At 36.4% G+C, this 27,465-nt stretch overlaps 1 protein-coding gene across 20 annotated transcripts in view; it reads left to right on the forward strand.

Moving 5' to 3' along the window:
* Dlg1 (discs large MAGUK scaffold protein 1) overlaps nucleotides 1-27,465 on the forward strand; it is a 181,431-nt gene that overhangs the window by 83,482 nt on the left and 70,484 nt on the right. For 11 of the 20 annotated variants that reach the window (XM_090344160.1, XM_090344162.1, XM_090344163.1 and 8 more), the window contains 4 exons: nucleotides 15,851-15,949; nucleotides 21,652-21,705; nucleotides 23,844-23,894; nucleotides 25,558-25,682. In XM_090344160.1, coding sequence (XP_090200286.1) covers nucleotides 15,851-15,949; nucleotides 21,652-21,705; nucleotides 23,844-23,894; nucleotides 25,558-25,682 — 329 coding nt within the window. The remainder of the gene's footprint in view (nucleotides 1-15,850; nucleotides 15,950-21,651; nucleotides 21,706-23,843; nucleotides 23,895-25,557; nucleotides 25,683-27,465) is intronic. The other 9 variants (XM_090344172.1, XM_090344178.1, XM_090344180.1 and 6 more) reach the window with 1 other exon arrangement.

Genomic DNA, 27,465 nt, shown 5'->3' on the forward strand with positions numbered 1-27,465 from the left:
TTAGAGATTAAGCATACATTTTTGCCCTTGTTTACTTTCAAGAAGTGGGTTTTTGTTTTTTTGTTTTTTTGTTTTTTTTTTTGCCAGTCCTAGGCTTGAGCTCGGGGCCTGAGCAATGTCCTTGGACTTTCTCAAGGCTAGAGCTCTACCACTTGTGCCTCAGCACCACTTCCGGCTTTTTTTCTATGTGTGTGGTACCAAGGAGTCAAACCCGGGTCTTCATGCATGCTAGGCAAGCACTTTAACCACTAGGCCAAACTCCCGGCCCCAAGAAGTGTTTATTTTTATAAACACTTTTATAAAGAGTACTTTCATAGAGTACTTTTGAGTATTACTACAGCTATAGTCCAGTAGTAAATTGGTTAATGATTATGTTTAATATTAGTTACTAAACTTCACAAGAACTGATTCTACAAGATGTATATTTTTTTTTCTTTTGTATCCCCAGAGTCTGGTGGAGAATACGTTTGATAAATATTTGTTCTATAAACAAACTTTACATAAATTGGTCATTATTTTCGCTTAATTTTCTGATGGCTAAGAGGGAGTTTTGAGCTTCAGAATATGATCTAAGTTTTGCCATTTTTATATAGGACTGTGGCGTAAAGGGATCTTTTTTACTTTGTTATTGTTTTTTCCATAATATTTTTAGTTCTGTTTTTATTTCACAATTGATAATGTTGAAAATGGCAAAAATAGTTCAAACTATGTGGAAAACAGTAGGTCATACTGTACTGCCTCATTTAAGAAATTCTAATGCTGGACTCTGGTGGCTCATGTCTATAATCCTAGCTACTTCGGGGGCTGAGATCTGAGGATCGCAGTTCAAAGCCAGCCTGAGCAGGAAAGTTTGTGAGACTCTTAGTTCTAGTTAACTACTAGAAAACCAGAAGTGGCACTGTGAAAGTGGTAGAGCACTAGCCCTGAGCAAAAGAAATCAGGGACAGTGCCCAGGCCCAAGTTCAGGCGACACAACCACCACCACCGACAACAACAAAAAAATGTTTATGAACTTAACTTTGCAGACATATGCAAATCAATTAATTTGACCTATATTGTATAAGTGCAAACTAAGCTCACTATTAGTATGATTTTAAGAGGACAACTTATGCCTCTAAATAAATTTATTTAAAGCATTACCCATCACCATTAATAGGATCCCTGCCTTATCTCCCTTTCCTTGAGTAAGCCCAAGTTGGTCCCATTTCTGAATATTATTTGTTTTAATGAGACTAAACTTTTAACTTGCTTACTCAGACAACTAGGTCTGGAGTATGGTACAATAGGACCAATTCAATTTTGATATATAATTCTATATTTTGTAGACCTATATTTGAGTTAATATATAATTCTATTTTTTATAAAACTATATAATGTTTCAAAGGGATGTAAATTTAAAAACTGTTTCAGAGGATTCAGGAAAACAAAGTACATTTCAACTATAAGAATTAATGGTGGACTGGGAGTTTGGTCTAGGGGTAGAGTACTTGCCTGGCTAGCATGCACGAAGACCCCTAGTTCGATTTCTTGGTACCACATGTATAGAAAAAGCCAGAAGTAGCCAGGTGAGGTAGCTCACACCTGTAATCCTAGCTACTCAGGAGGCTCAGATCTGAGGATCAAGGTTCAAAGCCAGCCCGGGCATAAAAGGACTTGAGACTCCTATCTCCAATTAACCTCTAGAAAAAATGGGAAGTGGGGCTTGACCCAAGTGTAGGGCAGTAGGCTTGAGCTGAAGAGCTCAGGGACAGCGCCCAGGCTGAGTTCAAGCCCCATGACCCATAGTGGGGGGAAAAAAAGCCAGAAGTGGTGCTGTGGCTCAAGTGGTAGGTAGAGCTCTAGCCTCGAGAAAGTCCAAGCAACAGGCCCTGAGTTCAAGCCCCATGCAAGCCCCACGGCTGGCAAAAAAATAAAAAAATGATTTAGCTATGCTGTGTACCATAGCTGAACTTGAGAAGAATAATGAGCAGCTAGACACTTGCCAACTACTGAAGAGACTACAATCCCAGATCTTGGTTGGAAGCCAGCTTGGACCAAAAAGTCTGTGAGACTCCAAAATCACTAACAGGAAACAGGCTGGAGTCATGTCTCAAGTGGTAATGGGCCAGCTGAGCAAACAAGCAAACAAATTCAAAAGCCTTAGGTTTAAACCCCAGTGCCACAAAAAAAAAAAAAAGAAAAAAGGAAGGAAGAAGAAAGGAGAGAGAGAGAGGGAAGGAAAGAAGGGAAAGAGAAGGAAGAAAAAAAGTAAAAACCATTTTTCAGTCTCTTTTTTTCCATACTGAAATGCTGTATGCTATAAGTCTAAATTCTTTTTTCTTTTTCTTCTTTTCTTTTTTCTCTTTCTGCTAGTCCTGGGCCTTGAACTCAGGGCCTGGTCACTGTCCTTGGTTTCTCAAGGTTAGTACTCTTACTACTTTGTGCCACAGAACTGCTTTTGGCTTTGTCTGTTCATGGTAATGAGGAATTGAACCCAGGGCTTCATGCATTCTAGGCAAGCGCTCTTCCACTAGGCCACACTTGCAGCCAAAAATTAATTCTTTCAAAAATAATGGTACACCTTTGCTATAGGCAGTTTTTGTAAAAGTTCTTTGCTCTTCTTTTTGGGGATACAGAAAATTTAAATTTAGGTCCTCCTCATGCCACTTAAACCATACTCATAGTCCTTCCAATTTTAGTGTTTTGTTTGTTTGTTTGTTTTTGATCCATTGTGGGGCTTAGACTCTTGACCCTGGGCCTTGTCCCTGAGCCCTTCAGCTCTAGGCTATCGCCCTACCCCTTGAGCCACAGTGCCATTTCCGGTTTTCTAGTGGTTAATTGCAGATAAAGAGTCTCACAGTTGGTCTTTAGGGTCTTTAGTACCCAGGCTGGCTTTGAACTAGGATCCTCAAATCTCAGCCTCCTGATTAGCTAGGATTACAGGCATGAGCCACCACATCTGGCTAGTTTTTGTTGTTGTTGTTGTTGTTGTTGTTTTTAAAATAACATAATGCTAACTTTGTTCCTGTTGTCATCACAATTTTCCTGTCTCCTACCTACTAAATAGAGTAGCTGGAATGACAAGCATGTCAGCCTATTAAAAGTATTTTAAAGGACCTAAACGATATCTGAAATCTTGATTTATAATGTTGGTTTGTGTTTTAATTATGCCCATGTTTTGTGTTAGGTGTACTTATTTTTATTTAAGTTTTGGCTTCCAAAGAAGTAAATGGCTTTGTAGTAAAAATGAACATGAGGTTTGACATTATCATCTGTTTTTTTTACTACCTGGATTAGCTCCTAAGCCCCCACTCCCTCCTTTAAAAAAAAATTAAAAAAAAAAAACAAAAAACAAAAAACCCTCCTTGGCAGTCCATCATTGGTCGGTCGTGGTGATTCACACCTGTAATCCTAGCTACTCAGGAGACTGAGATCTGAGAATCAAGGTTGAAGCCATCCTGGGCACAAAAGGACCTTGAGACACTCTTATCTCCAGTTAACCACTAGAAAAATGGGAAGTGGGGATTGGCTGAAGGGTAGGGCAGTAGCCTTGTGTGTAAGAACTCGGGGACAGCACCCAGACTAAGTTCAAACCCCATGACCCACAAAAAAGAAAAAAACAATCCTTAAAGCAGATATTGGAAAATAGGTGTCTACGGGCCAAATGTAGCCTATGTTTTTGTAAACATTGTATTTTAGAACATAGTCCTATCTGTTTGTGTATTCATGGCTTTGGTTTTGTTTTGTTTTTGCAAAGATGGAAATTGGGTTGTTTGCTTTGTTTGTTTTGGTGGTAGGAGGGCTTGAACTCAAAGCCATGTGTTTGGTAGACAGGTGCTGTACCAATTGAGCTATGCCCAGACTTTTTGCATTTGTTATTTTTTAAATAATGTCTCCCCGTGGAGCCTAGAACTCAGTTCTCCTATTTATTTTTTCCTTGTTGCTGAGATGCAGACATATACCACCACACCCATCTTTTTATTGGTTGAGATGGAGATGTATCTGGCTTTTTGCCTGCACAGTCCTCCCAGTCTCCACATAGCTCAATCATAGTTACAATTACAGGCATGAGCCACCATCTGGATTATGGCTGATTTTGAGGTACCACAACAAAATTAGATAATTAAAACAAAAGCTCCATGGCCCACAAATGTTTTTCCTTAGAAAATGTTTGCCAACCCCTAAGAATTAGTGGAGTTTTTTTCTATTGTCTTTGCAGTTAACTATACTAACAGTAAAGACAAAATAAAACTGTTTTTTTTCTGGTCGGTTGTGGGGCTTGAACTCTTGGCCTGGGTGTTATCTCTGAGCTCTTCAGCTCAAGGCTACCAGCCTGCCCCTTGAGCCACAGTGCCACTTCTGGTTTTCTGGTGGTTAATTGAAGATAAGAACCTCATAGACTTTAGTGCCCAGGCTGGATCTGAACCATGATCCTCAGATCTCAGCATCCTGAGTAGCTAGGATTACAGGCATGAGCCACCAGTCCCTGGCTTAAAATTTTTCTTAAATTTTATCAAAGTGACAGTATAGTATACTAGTAAAATGTACAGTCTTTAGAAGATGATAACCTGAGTTTAAATATATATTCTCCTGGATTAGAAAAGTTACTTAATTTTAAGTCTGTTTCCTCATCCATAAAAAGCAGGTGTAAAATAATACCTGCATCAAGATTTAATGAGAATTAGACAAGTGTCTCTGACTTACCTGTATAGTCCTGGGTACTTGGGATATGGAGATGAAGAGGATTGAAGTGCCAGGCAAAAAAATCCATAAGACCCAGTCTCAAAAAACAACAAAAAGGGCTGTCAGAGTGGCCTAGTAGTAGGGTGCTTGCCTAGCATGCACAAAGCCCTGAGTTCTATTTCTTGGTACCACATACACAGAAAAGGCTGGAAGTGGTGCTGTGGTTCAACTTGTAGAACACTACTAGGCTTGATAAAGCTCAAAAACAGTGCTCAGACCCTGATTTCAAGCTCCAAGATTAGTATGCGCGCACACACACACATGCAAGCGTGGTTGATTGGGGAGGTGAGGAAGAGGGAGAAAAACAGCAAAAAAGTTGGATATGGTGCTGCGCAGATCTCCTCTCAACTACACAAAAAACATTGGTAGAAAACATATGATACAGGACTGTTCCAGAAGGAAGCATTAAACCTTGGTTTTAAATAAATAAGATATAAAAGGATTTGGAGGCATGACTCACATTTAGAATTGCCTGTCTAGCAAGCACAAGATCCAGAGTTCAAGCACCAGTACTGCTTAAATAAAACAAGACTAAATACAAACCACTGTAATTCCTGGCATCCATAACAGCATCATCATTTTCATCAACGGTACCATGACAACAACCATTAGCAGTTCCACAAAATATTCTTGCCTTATAATTGAAGGATCCAGAGACGTAGAGGACCAACTTAATTATAGAATGGGAGCTGTGTTTCTGCTAGAGGATTCCTAGCTAACAGAGGTCCAACCAAGAAAACAAACCATACTTTTTTTACCACATTATTTTAATGTAATGCAAGGGACTGGCTACACCAGTCTTTGGAGAACTAAAGAGGCAAAATAATGTCAGATAATAGCAATGTTAAATAGTCACAGCAAGATACTTAGGTGAAAGCATGTATGGGATATTTGAAAAGCAACGTGAGGCAGTATGGTTGAAGTAGTAAGTGAAGGGAGAATAGAGGCCATGAAGAAAGATAAAACAGGGGTTTGATTGATTAAGGATTTGCAGAAGAGTAAATTGAAAAAAATGTATATGGTTTAGGAAGCATTAAGAGTCCATTTTAGATTAGTAGTCAGGAAGGTCCTTAGTTATAATGTGTTTCTCTAGCCACATTCTGAAGAAAAACAGGTTAAATAGCATATTACAGTTGGTGATTGCATTCCTGTTTATTATGTAACCATATCTTTAAATTAAGTTTTGGTGTTTGTTTCCTTGGAATTTTTAGTGGTTAATGCAACTTTTACCAGTACTATAAGAGCATCAGCTGAATGCCAAAGAAATGCCATCTTTATATAATGAAAGGATGAGAAATCTTAACTAGATATCAGTAACTTAGTTCACAAACTAAATGATCTGTTTTGTGAACTAACAAATTTGTGTTCCTATTTCTATAATAGGATTTAAAGCTAGATCTGTTTTTTTCTGTTTCCCATTAGGTATTTTAAGATATTAAATTTGTTTGTTGATACCTTTAGTAATTTATTTTGAAATAATGTTTTAGTTTTTTTACTGTACCAGTTTATATTAAAGATACTTCTGCAATGACAGCAGCAAAAAAAATTTTTTTTGAATCATAAGAAACTGAAAAATGGCTCTTTCTGTAAGTGCTTGACCTCTGTTGGATATAGAGGTTCCTAAGTAGAGTCTGTTTTCCAAATGTACTGTGAGGTATTTTATCATTAATAGACATAAGTAAGGGCAGGGAGTTTGGCCTAATCGTAGAGTGCTTGCCTACAATGCACAAAAACCCTGGTTCTATTCCTAGGTACCACATATATAGAAAAAGCTGGAAGTGGTGATGTGGCTCAAGTGGTAGGGCTGTAGCCTTGAGAAAGCTCAAGGACAGTGCTCAGGCCCTGAGTTCAGGCCCCAGAACTAGCAAAACAAAAAAAAAATAAGATCCTTATTGACCAACAGTGGCACAAGACCATTGTTTTTTCTTGCCATCTAAGATAATACCAAAACATTTGCTAATTCATTTTTTTATTTCATTTTCCCTAAAATTAAGGTAAAATTTTTTATACCTTATAAAATTTTTGCATGCTTTCTAGACTGAGTTAATAGTATTTCATGTAATATGTTGATGTAATTTCCTGATGGTATGGCTTTAGTTTATCTTTGAAATTTCATCTTATGCTATGAAAATCGTGGGGGGTTTTTTTGTTTTTTTTGTTTGTTTGTTTGGGGGGTTATTTTTACTGTTGTTGTTGTTTACCTGTCTTGTTTTTCTGTTGCTGGGACCTTAGGGCCTTGTGAATGACTGGTAAGTATTTACTGCTAAACTATATTTCTTCATCCCCTAAAAATAACTTTTACAAATTATTTAATAAGAAAATAGTAAAGGGGCTGGGAGTTTGGCCTAGTGGCCCAGAATGCATAGGGGCCTGGGTTCAATTCCTTGGTACCACATACATAGAAAAAAGCCGGAAGTGGTGCTAAAGCTCAAGTGATAGAGCTCTATCCTTGAGAAAGTCCAAGGACAGTGCTCAGGCCCTGAGACCAAGCCCAGAACTGCAAAAACAAACAAACAAACAAAAAGTAAATATATTTAGATACCTTGTAGTTCATTTATGCATGTGTCTAAATGCAAGAAACACTTTTAGAAGCTGGGTACCAAGGCCTCATACTTGTAATCTTAACTACTCAGGAGGCTGAGAACTGAAGATTAAAGTTTGAAGACAGTCCAGACAGAAAAATCTTACTCTTGGTATACAATAAACTACCAAAAAGCCCAAACTAGAGCTGTACCCAGGCTGAATTCAAGCCCCAGGACCATCATACACCCACACAAAATAATTAGCTGCTATTGTGGATATTATTATTAATGGTGCTGACTTCCTATAAGTCACTAACATACACCAGTTCTTCATTCAAAACTTGTCCTGATTGGATAACTCAGGTCTGTTTTTCACAATTGCTATCATGCAGCATAAGCCACCAGTTTTCAGCTGATTAGCAGTCTCCTAAATGATGCTTCTATTCCTTCCTGCCAGGATTCAGAAACACACAAGAAAAAGCACTTTTAAATATTTTAAGTAGAAAGGGATTTAAAAGTAGTAGCCTACCTCAGTATATATTTGTATGTAGTCCATGGTTATAGGTATGGATATAAAGTACAAGCAGTTCAAGTGACTTGTAATACAGACCATTTTTATGAAAACATTCTGTTGTAAATATTACCTTCCTAGTTTTTAAGTTAATATAAAGATAAAGCTATAAAGAAAATTGATCTTAATATTAGATCAATTTAAATATTTGTCATATAGCTGTCAGATAATGATGATTTTTAAATGGCACATTTAAAATACGTTCAATCTAACCCATTCTCTCACAGAAATTTACAATTTTCTGCAGTGCTTCTTGAGTCAGTGTTAATATTATAGCCTTGTTGTCATGGCAACATGTCTCTGAAGTCAGCCTCAGAAGCTAATGATTCCATGGTGTTGCTATGGATAGAAACGACTGAGACTGTTACTAGTCACATGGTCAATATTTAAAACACACACACACACACACACACACACACACACACACACCTCTTTGGAGCTAATCTTGTTGAGTAATACAAATAGAACATAATCACCACTTTCTGCCTAATGAAATAATTGTATAAGCTTTTTCAAGTTTAAAATGCTATTCTGAACTCCTTTTCTGAAATAACACATACAGTATTTACTTCCTTATTATGCCCTCATTATTTGTGTCTATATGTGTGTTACTGTATTTGACACTTTCCAATTTAGAATCTTTTTATAAGGCTTTTCAGCATTTTCCCATGCCCTCAATTCTGTTGTCAAGTGATCCTTTTATATCTTAACTTCATTGTAAGGTCTAATACTATGTTGTTCCACAGCAGCCTTCATTTAACTATTTGTTTAAAGCTTTGTTTTTGTTACAAATGTTATTGTTTTATAGTTCTCCATTATCAAAATGGGTTATTATTTGGAGCTTGGATGTTGCATGTTTTGATAAGTTATTTGTTTTTGAAGTATTTGTCCATGGTAGGTTATTTTGCAAATCAATTGCTCTATAGGGAATGAGATTTTAAGATGATATAGATTTTTTTAGGATTTAAAAACAAAAACAGTATTGAATCTTTATCTTAAGTTGATCAGTTCCATACTGAAGGTTAAATGGGATTTAAATGTAACAGTAAAGGATTTTTAGCTTATCATAAGGAGTTTTGGAAAGCAACTGCTCAGTAGAAATTTTTTGTGTGTGTTCTTGGCTTTGAAACTTTGTATAAGCATATAGCTTTGCTTTATTTTTTTTTACCAAATTATCAATTTAACATTTTACCCTATGATTATAGTAATGCAATTATTATTGGTTGGTAAATAAGTCAATTACTATTGGCATTTTTGAAGATTTAAATTATTTATTTTAGTTTCTAACAATACAACTAAATAAAGTAAAAGGGACAAAGAGGCACAAGGAAACATGGTAAATATGCTGGTGACTTTCACCATGGGCAATATATGTATCAACTCATCAAATTATAAGCACTAATATCCACCCACTTTTCCTCAAAGATCTTTACAAAAATAGGGTAAATTTGAAGTATAAAGGGTTTTTTGGGGGGAGGGGGACTTTTTTTTTTCTTTGCCAGTCCTGGAGCTTGAACTCCAGACCTAGCCATTGTCCTTGAGTTTTCTCAAGGCTAGAGCTGTACTACTTGAGTCATAGCACCACTTCCCATCTTTTCTATGTATGTGGTACCAGGGAATTGGACCCAGAGCTTTGTGTATGCTAGGAAAGCACCCCACCACTGGACCACACTCCCAGCCCCAGATTTTTTTTTTTTTTTGCCAATTCTGGGCCTAGAACTCAGGGCCTGGGCACTGTCCTTGGGCTGTCTCAAGGCTAGAGCTCTACCACTTGAGCCACAGCACCATTTCTGGCTTTTTTCTATGAATGTGGTACGGAGGAATCGAACCTGGGTCTTCGTGCATACTAGACAAGCACTCTACCACTAGACTAAACTCCCAGCCCCAGATTATTTTTGTTTTTTGTTTTTATTTTGATGACTATAGTGAGTTATTTGGTTAGAGTATCCGTTTGGGTTGTCTTAACATTTAATGATTAGACTGAAGTTACACATCTTTGCTAGACATGCCACAGAAGTAATTTCCTCTTATATATGCTTCCAGATAACATATAATTTCAATTCCCCCCTTATTGGTGATGTTAATTTTTCTCATCACTGAGTAAAGATAGAATGGACAAGGCTCCTTAAGGGATTGTGGATATGGGTATGGGTAGCTTGTGTCTGTGTTCTATCCAAACATTCATCACTAGAATTAAAGAGGTCCAAGGACAAATATCCATGCTGATTATCAAAATAAGGATTTTTTTTGGTGGGGAGGAGGATACTAAGGCTTGAACTCAAGGCATGGGTACTGTCCTTAAGTTTTCTCAAGGCTTATACTCTACCACTTGAACCACCACAGCACCAATTCTGGCTTCTCTGGGTATGTGGTACCAAGGAATTGAACCCAGGGCTTTGTGTGTGCCAGGCAAGCATTCTACCACTAGGATACACTCCAGGCCCCAAATAAAGATTTGGTAATTCCACCGTTCTACATTTTTTACTGATACTCTATTGTGAAGAAATTTTTTATTTTTTTTCATGTTTGTATTTGTATAGGGACTCTGAGGTTCTAGATGTATTTATAGTTGATATATACTTATAGTAGTATATAATAACTTTTAAAAAGAAAGGTGTATGTTACAGCATAGATGAACCATGAAGATACGTTAAGTGAAGTGAGCCAGCCATAAAAAAAAAACGAATATTATATGATTCAACTTAAATACTAAATTTGGGGGGCAGGTAAAGAGGATTGTATTAGAATTTGAACTCAGGGATTTACACTTGCCAGGCAAACATACTACCATTTGAGTGTGAGGAGCTACTCTACTGCAGGAGCCGTGCCTCATGGTAATTTTTTATTATATACATAAATTAACATACAATATATAATCTTAAGTATTCTAAAATATTTTACAATTTTAAATGTATGAAAACAGATTCTCTTACAGTGAAGGATATATAAACCGACAAAAACTCTAGAAAATGTGACTTATCAGTAAATGTTAGTAAATATCTAGAACCTTTAAAAAAAAAAAAAAACTGGTCTTGGGACCTCACCTGGCTGAGATGGTGCCTACCGCCCAGTCGGAAGGCGTGGCTATGGTTTGTGACGTAAAGTAAGGCCACCGCTGGGATAGGCCCCAAACCCTTCTGCCCTCTTGGACAGCACATGATTCCCCTTCTTTATCTATAGAGAGAGTAAACATGTGGACCTCCCCCGCCCTGCCCACCTTTGTGCTGATAGGCTCCTGCACCCTATATTATCTAAATGTACTTCCTCAATAAACGAGTGTCTGCCTTGGTGGGAAAAAAAACCCTGCCTATAATCCTAGCTACTCAGGAGGCTGAGATCTGAGGATCGTGGTTCAAAGCCAGCCTGGACAGGAAAGTCAGTGAAGGTCTTCACTGCAACTAACTACCAGAAAACCAAAAGTATCACTGTGGCTCAAAATTTTAAATTTTTTCTCTTTTTTTGGTGGGTCATGGGGCCTGAATTCTGGAGCCTGGGCACTCTGTCTCTGAGCTCTTCAGCTCTAAGCTACCACCCTACCCCTGGAGCCACAGCCCCACTTCCGGTTTTCTAGTTGTTAATTGTAGGTAAGAGTCTCAAGGACTTTAGGGTCTTTAGTACCTGGGCTGGCTTTTGAACCTCGATCCTTAGATCTCAGCCTGAGTAGCTAGGATTATAGGCATGAGCCACCATGCCCACCTCAAAGTTTTGAATTTTTATTCTTGGGATAATGTATAGAGGGGTTACAGTTATATTACTCAGGTAGTAGGTGCATTACTTCTCCCACATTGATACCCCTTCCTTCTCATGCTTTTGTCCCTGTTTCCCTCCCCCCCCCTCCCAATCATCTTGTTTTTCCCCCTTTTGCTTCTCTTTTTCAAATAAACAAATGTAAGTGAAATATGCCAGGTAAAAAAATTAGATACAGGGGCCGGGAGTTTGGCCTAGTGGTTGAGTGCTTGCCTAGCATGCACAAAGACCCAAGTTCAATTCCTCGGTACCACATACATAGAAAAAAGCCAGAAGTGGTGCTGAGGCTCAAGTGGTAGAGCTCTAGCTTTGAGAAAGTCCAAGGACAGTGCTCAGGCCCTGAGCTCAAGCCCAGGACTAGCAAAAAAAAAAAAAAAAAAAAATTAGATACAGTAACAAGAAGAGATTTACCCTAAGGGCATAAAAAGAGAAGAGAAATGACATAGTATATTAAGAACAACAATCACACAAGATAAACGTCTTGTTTCCCTCCATATCCTAGAGTTCCTTTCATTTAGTCTCATCCTATATGACCTTATGTACAAAGGTTTTCAGCTATTGTAATCCTTTGCTAGGAGAGTCCTAGGTATATACTAATAATTACAAATGAGGAAAACCAGTAAGCCTATGTTCCTTTGGGTCTGGCTTACTTCTCTTAATAGGATATTTTCCCTTTCCTTATGAATGGAGTGATGTCATTCTTTCTGATGACAGCATGGAATTCCATTGTGTATAAGTACCACATCTCATCCATTCATCTACTGAGGGGCTTCTGGATTGGTTCCATATCTTAGCTGTGGTAAATAATGCTGCAATGAACATCATTGTGCTAGTGGCTTTAGTATGCCCTTGTTTTTGTACATTTGGGTAAATGCCATGGAGTGGAATAGAGGAGCTCCATGTTTAGTCTTTTGCGGAACTGCCATACTGCTTTCCATAGTGGTTGAACGAGTTTACACTCCCACCAACAGAGTAGTAGTGATCCCTCCTGCCACATCCCTGACAGCATCTGTTGTTAGTAGATTTCTTGATAATGGCCATTCTAACTAGGGAGTAAGGTAGAACCTCAAAAGTTGTTTTGATTTTATTTTATGGCAGAGATGTTGAACATTTCTGTTTTGTTTGTTGTTGTTGTTGGGGGGTTTTTTTTGGTTTGTTGTTGTTGTTGTTGTTGTTCCTTTTTTTTTTTTTTGCCAGTCCTGGGCTTAAGCTCAGGGCCTGAAGACTGTCCTTGGATTTTTCTCAAGGCTAGAACTCTACCACTTGAGCCTCAACACCACTTCTGGCTTTTTCTAAGTATGTGGTAGCAAGGAATCGAACCCAGGTCTTTGTGCATGCTAGGCAAGCACTCTACCACTAGGCCAAACTCCCAGCCAATGTTGAGCATTTCTTCATGTGTCTATAAGACATTCTTATTTCCTCTTAGGGAAGTCTCTCTTTAAGTCTTTAGCCTACCTTTTAATGGGATGGTTGTTTCTTTGAGGATTTGTTTTTGAAAGATTCTTTTTTTTTTTTTTTGCTGTAGGTATATTTTAGATATGAGGCCCTTATCTGTTGTATGGTTAGTGAAGATCTTCTCCCACTCTGGCTTTTTTATTTAACTTGTTGGCTATTTCCTTTGCCATACAGAAGCTCTGTAGTTTAAATGGTTTGGGTTTTATGTGATGTGGCTTAGATTTTTTTTTTTGTCATATATTGTATAAAGATGCTTCATTGTAACATTTCCATGCACACATATAATGTACTTGGCTCTTATCTATTCCTTGCTCTCTGTTAACCTCATTCCTCTTCCCATGTTTTTAAAGTTTTAATGGGCTTCATCATGTTTTTACACATAAATACAAAATTTTGAGATAAGGTCTATATAGTACAGGCTGTCCCTGAGCTATCTATCTGTCTACCCAGCTTTCTGGCTGCTGGGATTGCTTGGATTATAGGCATGTGCTATCACATCGGCACCCTTAATTTTGATTGAAATGATAGGCCATTACTATACTTATTATTTATTAGTGAGGATCAATGTAATTTCAACTGTAGCCATTCTTGTTCCTATTTTAAGTCTGCTAAGATACTATCCTTTTATCTATTTGATTTTAGTATTCTTGCATATATTTTTAATAAAATGTTATTAAGGTGTACAAAGGAGTTACTATTTCATAAGTCAGGTAATGAATATATTAATTTTTAGACAATGCCACTCTTTCTTTCACGTCATACATATCTTTTATATAGCAAGTATTTATGAGTTAATTTAGCTATGAGTTTAATTCTAAAATATTGTTTCTGTTCTCTAGTTACATCTTTTTAAAAAATAACTGAATCAGCCAGATGCTGGTAGCCCACACCTCTAATCCTAGCTACTCAGGTGGCTAAGATCAAGGGTTGTGGTTCAAAGATGACAGCCCAGGCAGGAAAGGAAAATCCAGAAGACTCTTACTTGAGCCAGGAGTGTAGCCTAGTGGTACAGTGCCTGCCCAGCATGCACGAAGCCCTGGGTTTGATTCCTGGGTACTACATACACAGAAAAAGCCAGAAGTGGTTCTGTGGTTCAAGTGGTAGAGCTTTAGCCTTCAGAAAACCCAAGGACATTGCCCAAGTCTTGAGTTCAGTCCCCAGGACTGGCCCCCAAAAAATACTCTTGGCCAGCGGCTCAAGGTTTAAAGCCAGCCCAGGCACAAAAGGACTTGGGACTCTCATCTCCAATTCACCTCTAGAAAATGGGAAAGTGGGCTTGGTTCAAGAGTAGGGCTGTAGCCTTGAGCTGAAGAGCTCAGGGACAGCACCCATGCCGAGTTCAAGCGCCATGTCCCCTCCTTCTGCCCCCCCCCCCCACACACAAAAGACTCTTACTCCAGTAAACTACTCAGAAAAAGCTGGAAGTGGTACTGTGGCTCAAGTGGTAGGACATTAGCCTTGAATAGAGGCTCAGGGATAGTGCCTAGGCCCTGAGTTCAAGCCCCAGGGCCAGAGAAAAATACTGAATCAATTCACATGAAGTTTTATTTTAAAATAAAGCTCCAAACATTAAATATCACTGGAGTTTTCTCTTCCCTTAATTTGTTTTTTGCCTTAATATGTCTGGCACCTAGTAGACAATTATTGAATGTTAGTTGACATAATTTTAGTCGAGTTATTCTTTGTAGTAGAGGTTATTAAGAACAGATTATTTTAATTGGTAAAAATTTAGTTTTTATTTTATTTGAATGTTTAGTCTTTGAATTTATAAATGCTCATTGTTTGCATGATGTGCTAGTAAAATGTCTCTTGGGGTTGGGAATTTTGCTCAGTGGAAGAACTCTTGCCTAGCAAGTACAGGGCCCCAGGTTCAGTCTTCTGCAAAAATAGAAGAAATAGCCGGGCTCGGTGGCTCATGCCTGTAACCCTAGTTACTCAGGACACTGAGATCTGAGAATTGCAGTTCAAAGCCAGCCCAGGCACTAAAGTCCATCAGACTCTTTTCTCCAATTAACCAGAAAACTGGAAGTGTTGCTATGGCTCAACGGGTAGGTTGGTAGCCTTGAGCTGAAGAGCTCAGGGACAACACCCAGGCCCAGAGTTCAAGTCCCACACTGACCAAAAAAGAAAAACAGTAAGTAAATAAATAAAATAATGCTTGGTTCTTTTAATTCAAAAGCACTTTAAAACATCCTGAATGAACTACACAACTATCTTATCCATCTTACTATGAAACTCTTGTTTTTCATTCTTGGTTTTGTTACTTCAACATTGAAGGAATAGTCATTTTTGAGGAAAAACATTTTGGGAAATGAAAAATCTTGTAAGTTAGATTATTGATATTGTTTTAAAAAATAATGGTGGGGCCGGGAGTTTAGCCTGGTGGTAGAGTGCTTATCTAGCATGCATGAAGACCGGGGTTTGATTCCTCGGTACCACATACATAGAAAAAAGCCAGAAATGGTGCTGTGGCTCAAGTGGAATAGCTCTAGTCTTGAGAAAGCCCAAGGATAGCGCCGAGGCCCTGAGTTCAAGGCCCAGGATTGGCAATAATAATAATAATAGTAATAGTAATAATGACATACCCTTATTTTTCCTATATAAGTAAAATTTGTTTCAATTAGAAACAGAATAGTCACTCTTTTTAATTATAGAAACTTTATAATTGGTAGTATAGTTCTTTCTAAAATTTTTATAGAAACTTTTAAAGTATTAATATTTAACCAGTTTCTGAATTATTTCTGAAAAGTAGATTCTTATGGTGCAACATTCTGTTAAGTGTTTCCTTTTTACCTTGTTGTTGTTCTGATTTTTTGTCATTGATGATTTTTAGCCAACAGAAGCTGTTCCTCCCTCTCCTCCCACTGTCCCTGTGATCCCTGTCCTGCCAGTCCCTGCTGAGAATACTGTCATCCTACCCATCATATCACAGGTTTTTATTAGTTTACTTTTTCTTTATAAACACTTCATTTGCTTTTTATTGTTTTATGTTTTTTTCTTAAGTTTTAGTGTTTTTTGTTACTTTGGGCATCAGTTGATACTTTTAAGAAATTCAGTATTTTGGATTTATGTAAAGTGGGTTTAACATTTGCTATTTCATTAGGTAGATTGTGAAATAACATTCACTATTTATCTTTAATTTTTAAAATGCTAAAAAAATTAAATAATTTTACTGTAGAAAATTTTATTTAATATTTAAGGTTATAAAAATCATAGTCTTGCCTGATGCAGTGGCTCACGCTTATAATCCTAGCTACTCCAGAGGCTGAGATCTGAGGATCAAGGTTCAAAGCCAGCCAGGCACAAAAGGACCAGAGACTCTTATCTCCAATTAACCCCTAGAAAATGGAATTTGGGGCTTGGCTCTAGGGTAGAGGGGTAGCCTAGAGCTGAAGAGCTCAGGGGCAACGCCCTGGCCCAGGGATAGGGAGACCTTGAGCTGAAAAGCTCAGGGACAGTGCTCAGGCTGCATTCAAGCCCCATAACCCACCAAAAAAAAAAAAGTCATACTGTTGGGCCAGAGGTTGGTCTAGTTGTAGAGAGCTTGCCTACCATGCATAGAAACCAGGATTCCATTCCTTGGTACCACATACGTAGAAAAGGCTGAAAGTGGTGTTATGGCTCAAGTGATAGAGCTCTAACCTTGAGAAAACCCAAGCACAGTGCTTAGGCCCTGAGTTCAAGCCCCAAGACTGGCAAAAAAAAAATCATACTCTTGATCCTATGTTGGATATATCCTTTTATGTAGCACTTTGTTTCCCAGTATACACCATCTTAGAAATATTTTATGTCTCAGATAGCATATTTTGCTTGTCAGATGCCCAAGAATATGATTAGTTTTCTCTTTTAGAGCCATACTGTTCCAAAGAATGGCATACTGACATTAATTGCTTTCCAAACAGAATTATCTAAAGTCAAATTAATAGAAGCATTATATATATATTAATAATCTTGATGTAAAAATCTCTCTCATTTAAAATTTTATGTATTCAGATATCATTTGCAGAGATTGTTTTAGCCAGAAGTCTAAGTGGACATGGTATGTTTGCTATGTAAGTACAGGTGCAACACACCCCTTTTGGAGAAAAAGATGAGATACCAATTGTGATCGCTCATATCTCAGTGCTCATATGCTTTGCTCAAATCTCAAAGTCTATAGGAATATCCACAAAATATAAGATTTTATGAGAAATTGACAGTATTACCATGAGACTTCAATATTGTAATGACTAAATTAGGCTAATGTTACTACTTATAAATAAGCTTTATCTTTGTTGGACATCATCTAAAAATTAAGTTATAAAAAACCTTCGAGAATTGAATAGATGAGTCCACATATTCTTGCCATGTTTTTATAAGAAATTGAACTTACAAATAAGATATAATACTGCAGAAAAGCGTATAGTTTATTATAATGTAATATCACATCTTTCTAAGTATCCAGGACTTACTAATACAAAATTTCTTGAAGTAGGAGGTTTGAAAGTTTATTTTACTAGTGTTTCTTGCACTTATTTTAATGTTTAAATTGTTTTATAAAGCCTCCACTGGCAGCTCATGCCTATAATCCTAGCTACCTAGAAGGCTGAGATCTGAGGATCAAGGTTCAATGCCAGCCCGGGCAAAAAAGTCTATGAGACTCTTATCTCCAATTAACATCAGGAAACTGGAAATGAGGCTGTGATTCAAGTGGTAGAGTGCTAGCCTTGAGCCCAAAAACTCAGGGACAGTGCTCTAAATTCCATCATCATGGATGACAGTTACTCTTGGAAATTTATAAGTGATAGAATTAAAGAAATATAGGTCTTAATAAAAGTCCAATTGCCTTGGTTTGTCATTCAGTCACACTACTTGTTCTGTAACTCGAACACAATTTAATGATAGTTTCTTTATGATTTTTTTTTTTTGCCAGTCCTGGTCCTTGAACTCAGTGCCTGAGTACTATCCTTGAGCTTTCTCAAGGCTAGTGCTCTACCACTTGAGCCACAGCACCTCTTTCAGCTTTTTCTATGTATGTGATACTGAGGAATTGAAACCTGGTCTTTGTGCATGCTAGGCAAGCACTCTACCACTAGGCCAAACTCCCAGCCAGTCGGTTGGGGTTTTTATTTGAGCAATTGAATTCTTTATTTTCATTATTTTTTTCATGGTTACCATCCCTTTTTTAATTCTTCTATCATATCTTGCATTTCCTTCTTTAGTTTACCTGTATTATTTATTCTAATATTCTTGGACTTTATCCAGCTTTTTAAACATCCATTTCCTTATTAGTCATTCTTATTTCTGTTTTATTGAGCTCATTGTTTGGACCTTCTTCCTCTTCATTCTCACTTAAATTCTTTTGTGGGAGATATTTCTCATTTATTTATTAATGTCATGTTTTTTCACTGGGAATTATGCATCTGGGCCCAGGATTTCTTGAGATTTCAATCTCTTACATAGTTTCAGTTGATAGTTTTTTGCAGCTTCATTAAGATGGGGTGGTGGTTGGTAATAGTTTATGTGGTAGGATGATAGTTATGAATTCATGTATATTTTTTGTTTAATTATATTTTTATTGTCTTTCAGTAGTTGTGCAAAGTTCATGTGTACTCTTGTTTTATAAACAGCTCTTATTCCCCCTTGTTTAATTTTAAAGAAATATAAGATCTTTTTTTGCATATGCCTTGGTGTTAAGATTTTAAATTATTAGAATCAAAAGAAAATTTCTCTATAAGGTGATAAATTGGTAATGATCCAGCAATTAACATTGTTATGGTTAATAATTTATACTAGATTTTGATTTAAAAAAAACTTTCTATGTTTAATGTAAATAGAGGGGATTAAATTTCTTTCTGTAATCTCAAAAGTATATTTCCTTTCTCTCATTTAAATAGCCTTTTTTGTTGTTTTCTGCTGTAATAGCTTGAGCAGAATACAATTCTCAACAATATGAATTAGAAAGCAAGTAATTTCAAATGTTCAAAAAATGTTTATATGTCATAAATAGTCTTACATGTAGGATCTTTATTAGGTCTTATTTTCACTGAAGTTTTCCAAGGAGAAGATGTTACATATTTAATCCTTGAGTTCACATACAGTTAATATTATGCCTATATACAACAAAAATGTTTTTTATTCATTTTAACCTACTACGTAACATTTGTAACACAGTGTCATTTTTTAAACTCATGAAACAGTACGCCTGCCTGCCTAGCTTCCCTCCCTCTCTTCCCTCTCTCCCTCCCTCCCTGCCTGCCTTCTTTTTTCTCTTTCTTTCCTTCCTTCCTTCCTTTCTTCCTTCCTTCCTTCCTTCCTTCCTTCCTTCTTTTCTTTTCTTTCTTTCCTTCCTTCCTTCCTTCCTTCCTTCCTTCCTTCCTTCCTTCCTTCCTTTCTTCCTTCCTTCCTTCCTTCCTTCTTTCTTTTCTTTTCTTTTCTTTCTTCTTTTCCTTGCTTTTTGTCATGGAGCTTGAATTCTGGGTCTGGGCCCTATCCATGAGCTCTTCAGCTCAAGGCTAGTGCTCTATCAATTGAGCAACAGTGCCACTTCCAGTTTTCTGGTGGTTAATTGGAGATAAGAGTCTCAGGGACTTCTGTGCCCTGGCTGGCTTTGAACCTCAATCCTCAGATCTCAGCCTTCTGAGTAGCTAGGATTACAGGCATTAGTAATTGGTGCCTGGCAAAACTACTTTTTTTACTCACATCATTCAGATCGATATTATGCTGAAAATAGTGTATCATTTGAATTCCAAATATGCATTATGGTTTCTGAGGGGGCATCTTTTGGTTTGGTTTGGTTTGGTTTGGGGTTTTTTTTGTTGTTGTTGTTTTAAGTGATAGACTCACTATGCAGCCCAGGCTGATTGAGAAATCTGGCTTAGTCCCAAGTGCTAGAATTATAGATATTCTACCACCGCACCTGGCTCAGATAATTCTTTTTTTTTTTAATTGATGTTACATTTGGTGCCAGAATATGCAATTTTGCTATTTCATGTTATATAGCTCAGGACCTTCATGACATTAATGTTTTAATTATTTAATTAATTATTTTAAACTGTCATCTAACTTTCCCATATCATGTTGCTCCCACACCTACCATCTATCTTTGCCAAAATACCTTAGTGGAAAATACATCAGTCAATTTGTCAAGACCTGTATTAGTAGATACTTGCTTTCAACACCCAATATAATCTTAGGAAATCAGGGTAGTCATGATCAGAATACTTAAACTATTTTGAGATTCAATAATTCCTATTTTTTAAAACCCTACGCATTTGAAAAAAAATATTTTGTGTTAATAATGTTCTTTCATACAACTTTTTTGGGTAATTCTTTAGTTGGAGTAAAAGATAATGCGTGTTTAATGGCATATTAAGCATAGCTCCTAAAATTTGTTTAAATATTACCTTATTCTATGAAAATGTGCCTAAATTTAGTGCTTTCATAAATAAAATACTCAACAAATAATTTTGACAGGAATATATCCATTTTTGGTAACCTATTTTCACTTGGTACTATCTTTATTATATCATCCACATGAAAATTACTTCTCATAGCCAGTAAGCCACATTGTTTTTATTTGAAACTGACTAGTTAAATAGTACAGATTGATAATGTAAAACAGTAATTTCAGTCAGAAATTATTAAGGACTTTTACAATTAAAATGTTCCTGATTTTGGCCAGGAGTTTGGCCTAGTGGTAGAGTGCTTGCCTAGCATGCTCAAAGCCTCGGATTTGATTCCTACATAACACATATTTAGGAAAAGCCAGAAATGGTGCTGTGGCTTAAGTTGTAGAGCTCTAGACTTGAGAAAAGCCCAAGGACAATGCTCAAACTGTGTTTGATCTTCAAACACAGTTGAGTGGAGAAGGGCTTTTTTTTTTCTGGGTAATAAGCATCATTGAAATCCATGGAATCCTTGAGAATAGAAGCCTTAGTTTTCTGTTGGAGTTGTTGCGTTGTACTAAAGAATATCAATTTTGTGAAATGGCTATGCTATTTTAACAGAAATCTTATCTCTCAAAAGGAAACATTGCTGCTTGTTTTTGTTTTGTTTTACTACTTGATACTAGAAATTGTGTAAAATATTTAGCATATAAAAAGCTCATATAAGTGGGGTATGGTTGGCTCATGCCTGTAATCCTAGCTACTCAGGAGGCTGAGATCTAAGGAGTCAATTTAAAGCCATCCCAGGCACTAAAGACCATGAGGCTCTAATCTCCACTTAATCAATATAAAACCAGAGGTGGAGATGTGGCTGGAGGGGTAGCTCGGTAGCTATGAGCTGAAGAGCTCAGGGACAGCTCCCAAACCCAGAGTTCAAGCCCCATGACAGACAAAAGATAAAGTAAAATAAAAAGCTCATATAAACTTATAACGTAAGAAATAGCAAATAGAACCATGGAATGATGCATACATAGCTTGTTTCAGTTTTCTGGATTTACTCTGCACTGTTGTTACTTTGGGGAGTTTTAGTGAAGGGAATATGTAATCTCTATGCAACTTGTGCAAATTTTTATAAAACTATTCAGAATAAGAAGTTTTGCAAAGATAAAACCAAGTCACTGTATGATCCTAACATTTGTGAACACTAATATGCACGATGTTTTGATTATAGTATTAGGCTAACACATTTACAATTCTTTCTGTGAAGGCAAATCCTCCTCCAGTATTGGTCAACACAGACAGCTTGGAAACACCAACTTATGTAAGTTTTGTTTCCTTCTCATATTCAAAAAAATTCTACCATTTATAAAGTTCAATTTTGATATAGCTGCAAAGGTATCAACATTATTTTCTCTTACTGGGTAGTCACAGTCATTTTAGAATTTTTTGGAAATATTTAGTAAACAGGTTTGTGTATGTGATCAAGCATTAAAATAGTACAACTTTCTAATTTTTTCATGATTTTAATGTTTCTCTAAAGTTCCTTTAAAAGTTTCTTTCCTTAGCTGGGCACTGATGGCTCACGCCTATAATCCTAGCTCAGGAGGCTGAGATCTGAGGATTTCAGTTCAAACCCAGCCCAGGCACGAAAGTCCATGAGACACTTATCTCCAGTTAGCCACCAGAAAACTGGAAGTGGCACTGTGGTTCAAGTGGTAGAACACTAGCCTTGAGCCGAAAAACTCAGGGACCAGTGCCCATGCCCAGAGTTCAAGCCCCACAACTGATTTAAAAAAAAAGTTTCTTTCCTTTCAATATTAAAAGCCAAGATAGTAGAATCTGATAAAAGCATCTTTTACCTCAAAGGCATATTTGAGAGGTAAGGAAGTATGTACTTATGCTTTGTTTTGTTTTTTTGCTTTTTTTTTTTTTGCTGCGCTTGGGGTCAGGGCCTGATTACTGTTTTTGGGTTTTCCTCAAGGCTTGAGTTCTACCACTTGAGCCACAGCACCCCTTTGGCTTTTTTTTTTCTACATATGTGGTACCTTAGAATTGAACCTGGGTCTTTGTGCATGCTAGACAAGCACTCTATCACTAGGCCAAACTCCCAGCCTGCTTTGTTGTTGTTGTTTTTTAATCCACTAGTATTTCATTTCATACACTTTATTTTAAAATTCTTTTTGTCCCCATTTTTGAACTGTAATATTTTTCAGTCCACAAACTCTTTTTATGTTTTCTCTGTTGAAATATATTTTGTATATGGGCAGAATCAGTGGTTCTGTGCTTTATTTTTAGAACTCGGCTAAAAGGTTAAGAACTAACAGAATTGCTGTGTACGGTAGCTCACACCTGTAATCCTAGCTACTCTGGAGGCTGAGATCTGAGGATCAAGATTCAAAGCCAGCTGGAGCACAAAAGGACCTAAGACTCTTATCTCTAGTTAACCTCTAGAAAATGGGAAGTGGGTCTTGGCTCAGGGACAGCTCCCAGGCGATGTTCAAGCCCCATGACCCACCAAAAAAAAAAAAAAAGAACTAACAGTTATATAATAAAGGAAATAAATTGCACATATGTTTAAGGTAAATATACATATGTATTTTAGGAAAAATACCATCAAGTTGAAAGAAAGATTATTAAATATAAAGGTCCAAAATAATTTTGTCTGTCCATCGATGCCAGCTACTGGATGGAAGTCCTATGCTAATAATAGAGATATTTCTAAGATGTGAGCTAATGGTGAATCTAACTTGGCATGAACTATGAAGTGAAATTTGTGATAGAGGAAGCGTAAACATCCAACTGTAGAGGTGGGAAATAGCAGAATATTTGGAAATGGGGCGTCATTCAAATTGAACAGTATATTAGAATTTGATGAAATACAAGTTGTATTTTTGGAATGAAGATAAGTGGCAATCAGGCATTCATTTATTCAGAGCCTTAACTTCCAAACCATAGACTTGAAGTTTAGAAAGAAGGAATTTCTGAAGATTTTAGAGAGTTTGTGTTATTATCCTATGTTTTTTTCTTTATAATTCCAAATGATTAAAACACAAGGCAATGGGTACTACCAATCTAAATGGTTAGGTATTGCAATATTTCAGAGGAACTTAACACAAGCCTGAAGAAATTAATATAATGAGAATGAAGACATAATGATTTTCAGGAAAGTTGGAGTATTTAAGAAGAATTAGCATCCAGTTAGATATGTGGATCATGATACAGAAAGAGTCAAATAATACTTTCCTCTGGTGAAGACTACAATAGTATGAATGTCAACACAGTTACATTTGCAGTCTTCCGTTTCTTGTAAATCTTCCCGAAAATTATTGAAATGAGGTATATTATTTTATCACTGTCACATATAACAGGTTTTCATTAATAAATTATGGAACCATTATCTTGCTGTTCCTGATTTTTTTTCACTCTGAATTTCTGAGTTACATTTATTTTCCCCTTTAGGTTAATGGCACTGATGCAGATTATGAATATGAAGAAATCACACTTGAAAGGGTAAAAACTATTAATGATCTTAATCTGTTATTTTAAAGAACTTTTAAATATAATACTTGGTCATAGAAGATTCAAGAGAGAACATATATTTTAACAGTAATGTTTTCAGACATAAAAATTTATGGCTCTGTAGACATAATGTTTTATTACATAGATTAATATGTATCTATGACATACAAACCTTCAGCCTAATTTTAATTATGTTCTAAAATTAAGTGCCAGGGGGTGTGGGGGGGGAGGGAAACGGGTACCAAGACATGTGAAAGGGTATCAATGTATGTGAATTAATGCACCTTCTATCTGGCAAATATCATGTAACCCTTTTACTAATTACAATAAAAATAAATAAATTATAAAAAAATAAAAATAAAATAAAATAAAATTAAGTGCCAGTGATTGTATATAGAGATTCCCTTCATTGAATACTTGTTTGTTAAACATATCATTTGAAATATGATATAAAAATCAATGATAATAAATTCTTTAATAAAAAAAATGCCAGAAGTGGTACTGTGACTCAAGTGGTAGAATTCTAGTCTTGAGAAAGCGCAGGACAGTGCTCGGGCCCTGAGTTTAAGCCCCAGGACTGGCAAAAAAAAAAAAAGTAATGTTTTCTTTTATAAATTTATGGATCACAAAATTAGCTATGATATTTTCAAAATTTTTTCTTTAATATTCCTTTGGAGCATATTTTTCTAATTTTAAAATTGTTTTACATTTACAAACAAGTTACAAAAGTAAAACAGAAAAGTTCTCATTTTCCCTAGTCTGAAATGTCCCCTGCTTTTAACATTTTTATAGTATATTTATTTCAATGAAACAGTATTTATCAATTATTGTTTACATCATACTTCCTTAGTTGTTAAAATGCTTCTTGCTTTTTCAGGGTACATTCTAGGAAATTATATTACATATAATTGTCTCTCAGATTCTAGACTGACAATTTCTTGAAGGCTTAATTGTTTTTATTATTTATAGGTCTATAATAAAATACTATTTTTTAAGAAAGTTGCTTTCTAGTAATCAGTATTGTGTCAATTTTCTTTACTCTCAAAATAATAGCCATAGCTGTACTAAAAACAGGTTCTTTTCCATTTTGAAAATAACTTAGGGTGCAATTCAGATATGTAATATTTCTTGAGATAGATTTTTCCATCTGTATTCAGCCAATACTGAGTAGTACCTTGTTAGCTCAGAAGTTCTGAGAAATGAAGTGTTACATGGGAGAAAATCTTAATAACAGCACATGTGGAGGCTGGGAATGTGATTTAGTGCTAAAGTGCTTGCCTAGCATGCATGAAGTGCTGGGTTTGATTCCTCAGTACCACATAAACACAAAAGTCCAGAAGTGGTATTGTGGCTCAAGTGATAGAGTGCTAGCCTTGAACAAAAGAAGGTCAGGGACAGTGCCCTGACCCTCAGTTCAAGTCCAGGACTGGCAAAAATAAAATAACAGCATGTGTACATATTTAAAACTAAAATCTTTGACAATTTTAGTATATCATATTTGAAATCATGCTAGACTATAAGGAAAAAAATAGACCTGAAAGTATCTTACTTAATTTAGGCCACCTGCTCAAAGTAGTTTCTGGAACTTACAGTGTCAACAGTTTATCAGTAAAAATGATAGTTATTGTCTTAAATTTTTTCCTTCTATTCCTAGGGAAATTCAGGGCTTGGTTTCAGCATTGCAGGTGGTACAGACAACCCACATATTGGAGATGACTCAAGTATTTTCATTACCAAAATTATCACAGGAGGTGCAGCTGCCCAAGATGGAAGATTGCGGTATGTCTTACACTTCATGTTGTGATGATGAATCGGTTTTATAGATAATTTTCTTAAGCATATTAGAAAAACAAACATAAATAAGAAGCACTTAGATGTACAAATATTATTTATTCAAAGGAATAAATAATATATTTATGCTTTTAACGTTTCCATCTTTTTATTAAGAATCTAATTTCATCTTAGATGTTTTTAATAAAAAATTTGATAGTTTAAATTTTTATGGGCATATTTATAGAAATTATGAGTTCCCTGTGTTTTCTAATAAAGCCACAGAAATCTTTTTCATTTCTTTATGTTTGGGGAATATGAATAAACCTAAATTGAAGATACAGAGGAAGGCTGGCATTGTTGCTCATACCAGTAAAAATAGTAATGAAGGCAAAAGCAAGATAGGACAAATTTGAGACCACCTTAGGCCACATAGCAAACTTCGCCCACTCTGAGCACTATAATGAGATTTTATCTCAACACACCCAGACGTACAGTACTTGGCCAAGCATGCAGAAGGCACTAGGTTCCATCCATGGGTCCTGGCCACTAAAACAATACAGAGGAGAATATATATCTGATGATTTTGTACCATGCCACAAAAAAAAAGTGAGCTATAAATAAGATTTCCTTGGCTAAAAATAATATTGATCTTGGTTAAATAGCATTTTTTAGTCCATATAAGTTATGGAACATTTCTCATATTGGTCGTAAGGGTGTGTGCAGATATGTCATTTTAGAATGAAATTTTAAAGCTAAAGATTTTATATAATTGGGTTAAAAAATAGAATCTTGTGGGGCCAGGAGTTTGGACTAATGATAGAGTGCTTGCCTAGCTGGACTAGTGGTAGATTACTTGCCTAGCATGCACAAAGACCCAGTTTCTATTCCTCTGTACCACATACATAGAAAAAGCCAGAAGTGGTGCTGTGGCTCCAGTGGTAGAGTCTCTAGACTTGAGAAAGCCTAAGTATAGTGCCCAGGCCCTGAGTTCAAGCCCCAGGACTGGCCAAAAAAAAAAAAGGCATCTTGTTTTAAGACTTGGCATCTTGGGGAAATCTTCGGTTTCTTTCTTTCCTTCCTTCCTTCCTTCCTTCCTTTCTTTCTTCTTTCTTTCTACCACCCCTGGGGCTTGAACTCAGGGCTTGAGCACTGACCTTGGGCACTTTTTGCTCAAGGCTAGTGCCCTGCCACTTCATCCACAACACCACTTCTGGCTTTTTCTGAGTTTGTGGTACCATGGAATCGAACCCAGGGCTTCATGCATGCTAGGCTAGCACTCTACCACTAGACTATGCACCCAGCCTGAAGAACTTTGGTTTCTAAACTAGACTTTTTACTAGATATGACAGTTGGTATACTAGGGAAATTAGACTTAAAAATTAAAAATTTGGCCATATAAGTGTAAATATTGACTTCCTAGTTACGTTACATATTTTATTCATACTGTTTATGTGAAAAATAATATTTTTCCTTTGTTATAACAAAGAACGTGCCAATGACCTTAACTCTAAGGTTGTTTTTGGTATTAACTTTCTTTCCTTGAATTAGAGATGCTTGTCAATTGCAGCTTTAATATTTGTGTTGTATTTTGTTTCCCATTCTATTATCTTTTTTTTTTTCTCCAGTGGAGTTTTATGCAGTTAAGAGTGAAACCAGAACAAGGGGGAAAGGCTAGGAAAAAAAAAAGTCAAATGCTTAAAGAATGTATTACTCCAACAAATTGCATTACTTTTTTTAAAAACTTTGAATTACTCTTTTGCTTCATAAAAATATCATGTAGTAGTGAAGG

The sequence above is a fragment of the Megascapheus bottae genome, chromosome 1, assembly GCF_031878675.1.
Source record: "Megascapheus bottae isolate mThoBot1 chromosome 1, mThoBot2.hap1, whole genome shotgun sequence".
NCBI classification, from domain to species: Eukaryota; Metazoa; Chordata; class Mammalia; order Rodentia; family Geomyidae; genus Megascapheus; species Megascapheus bottae.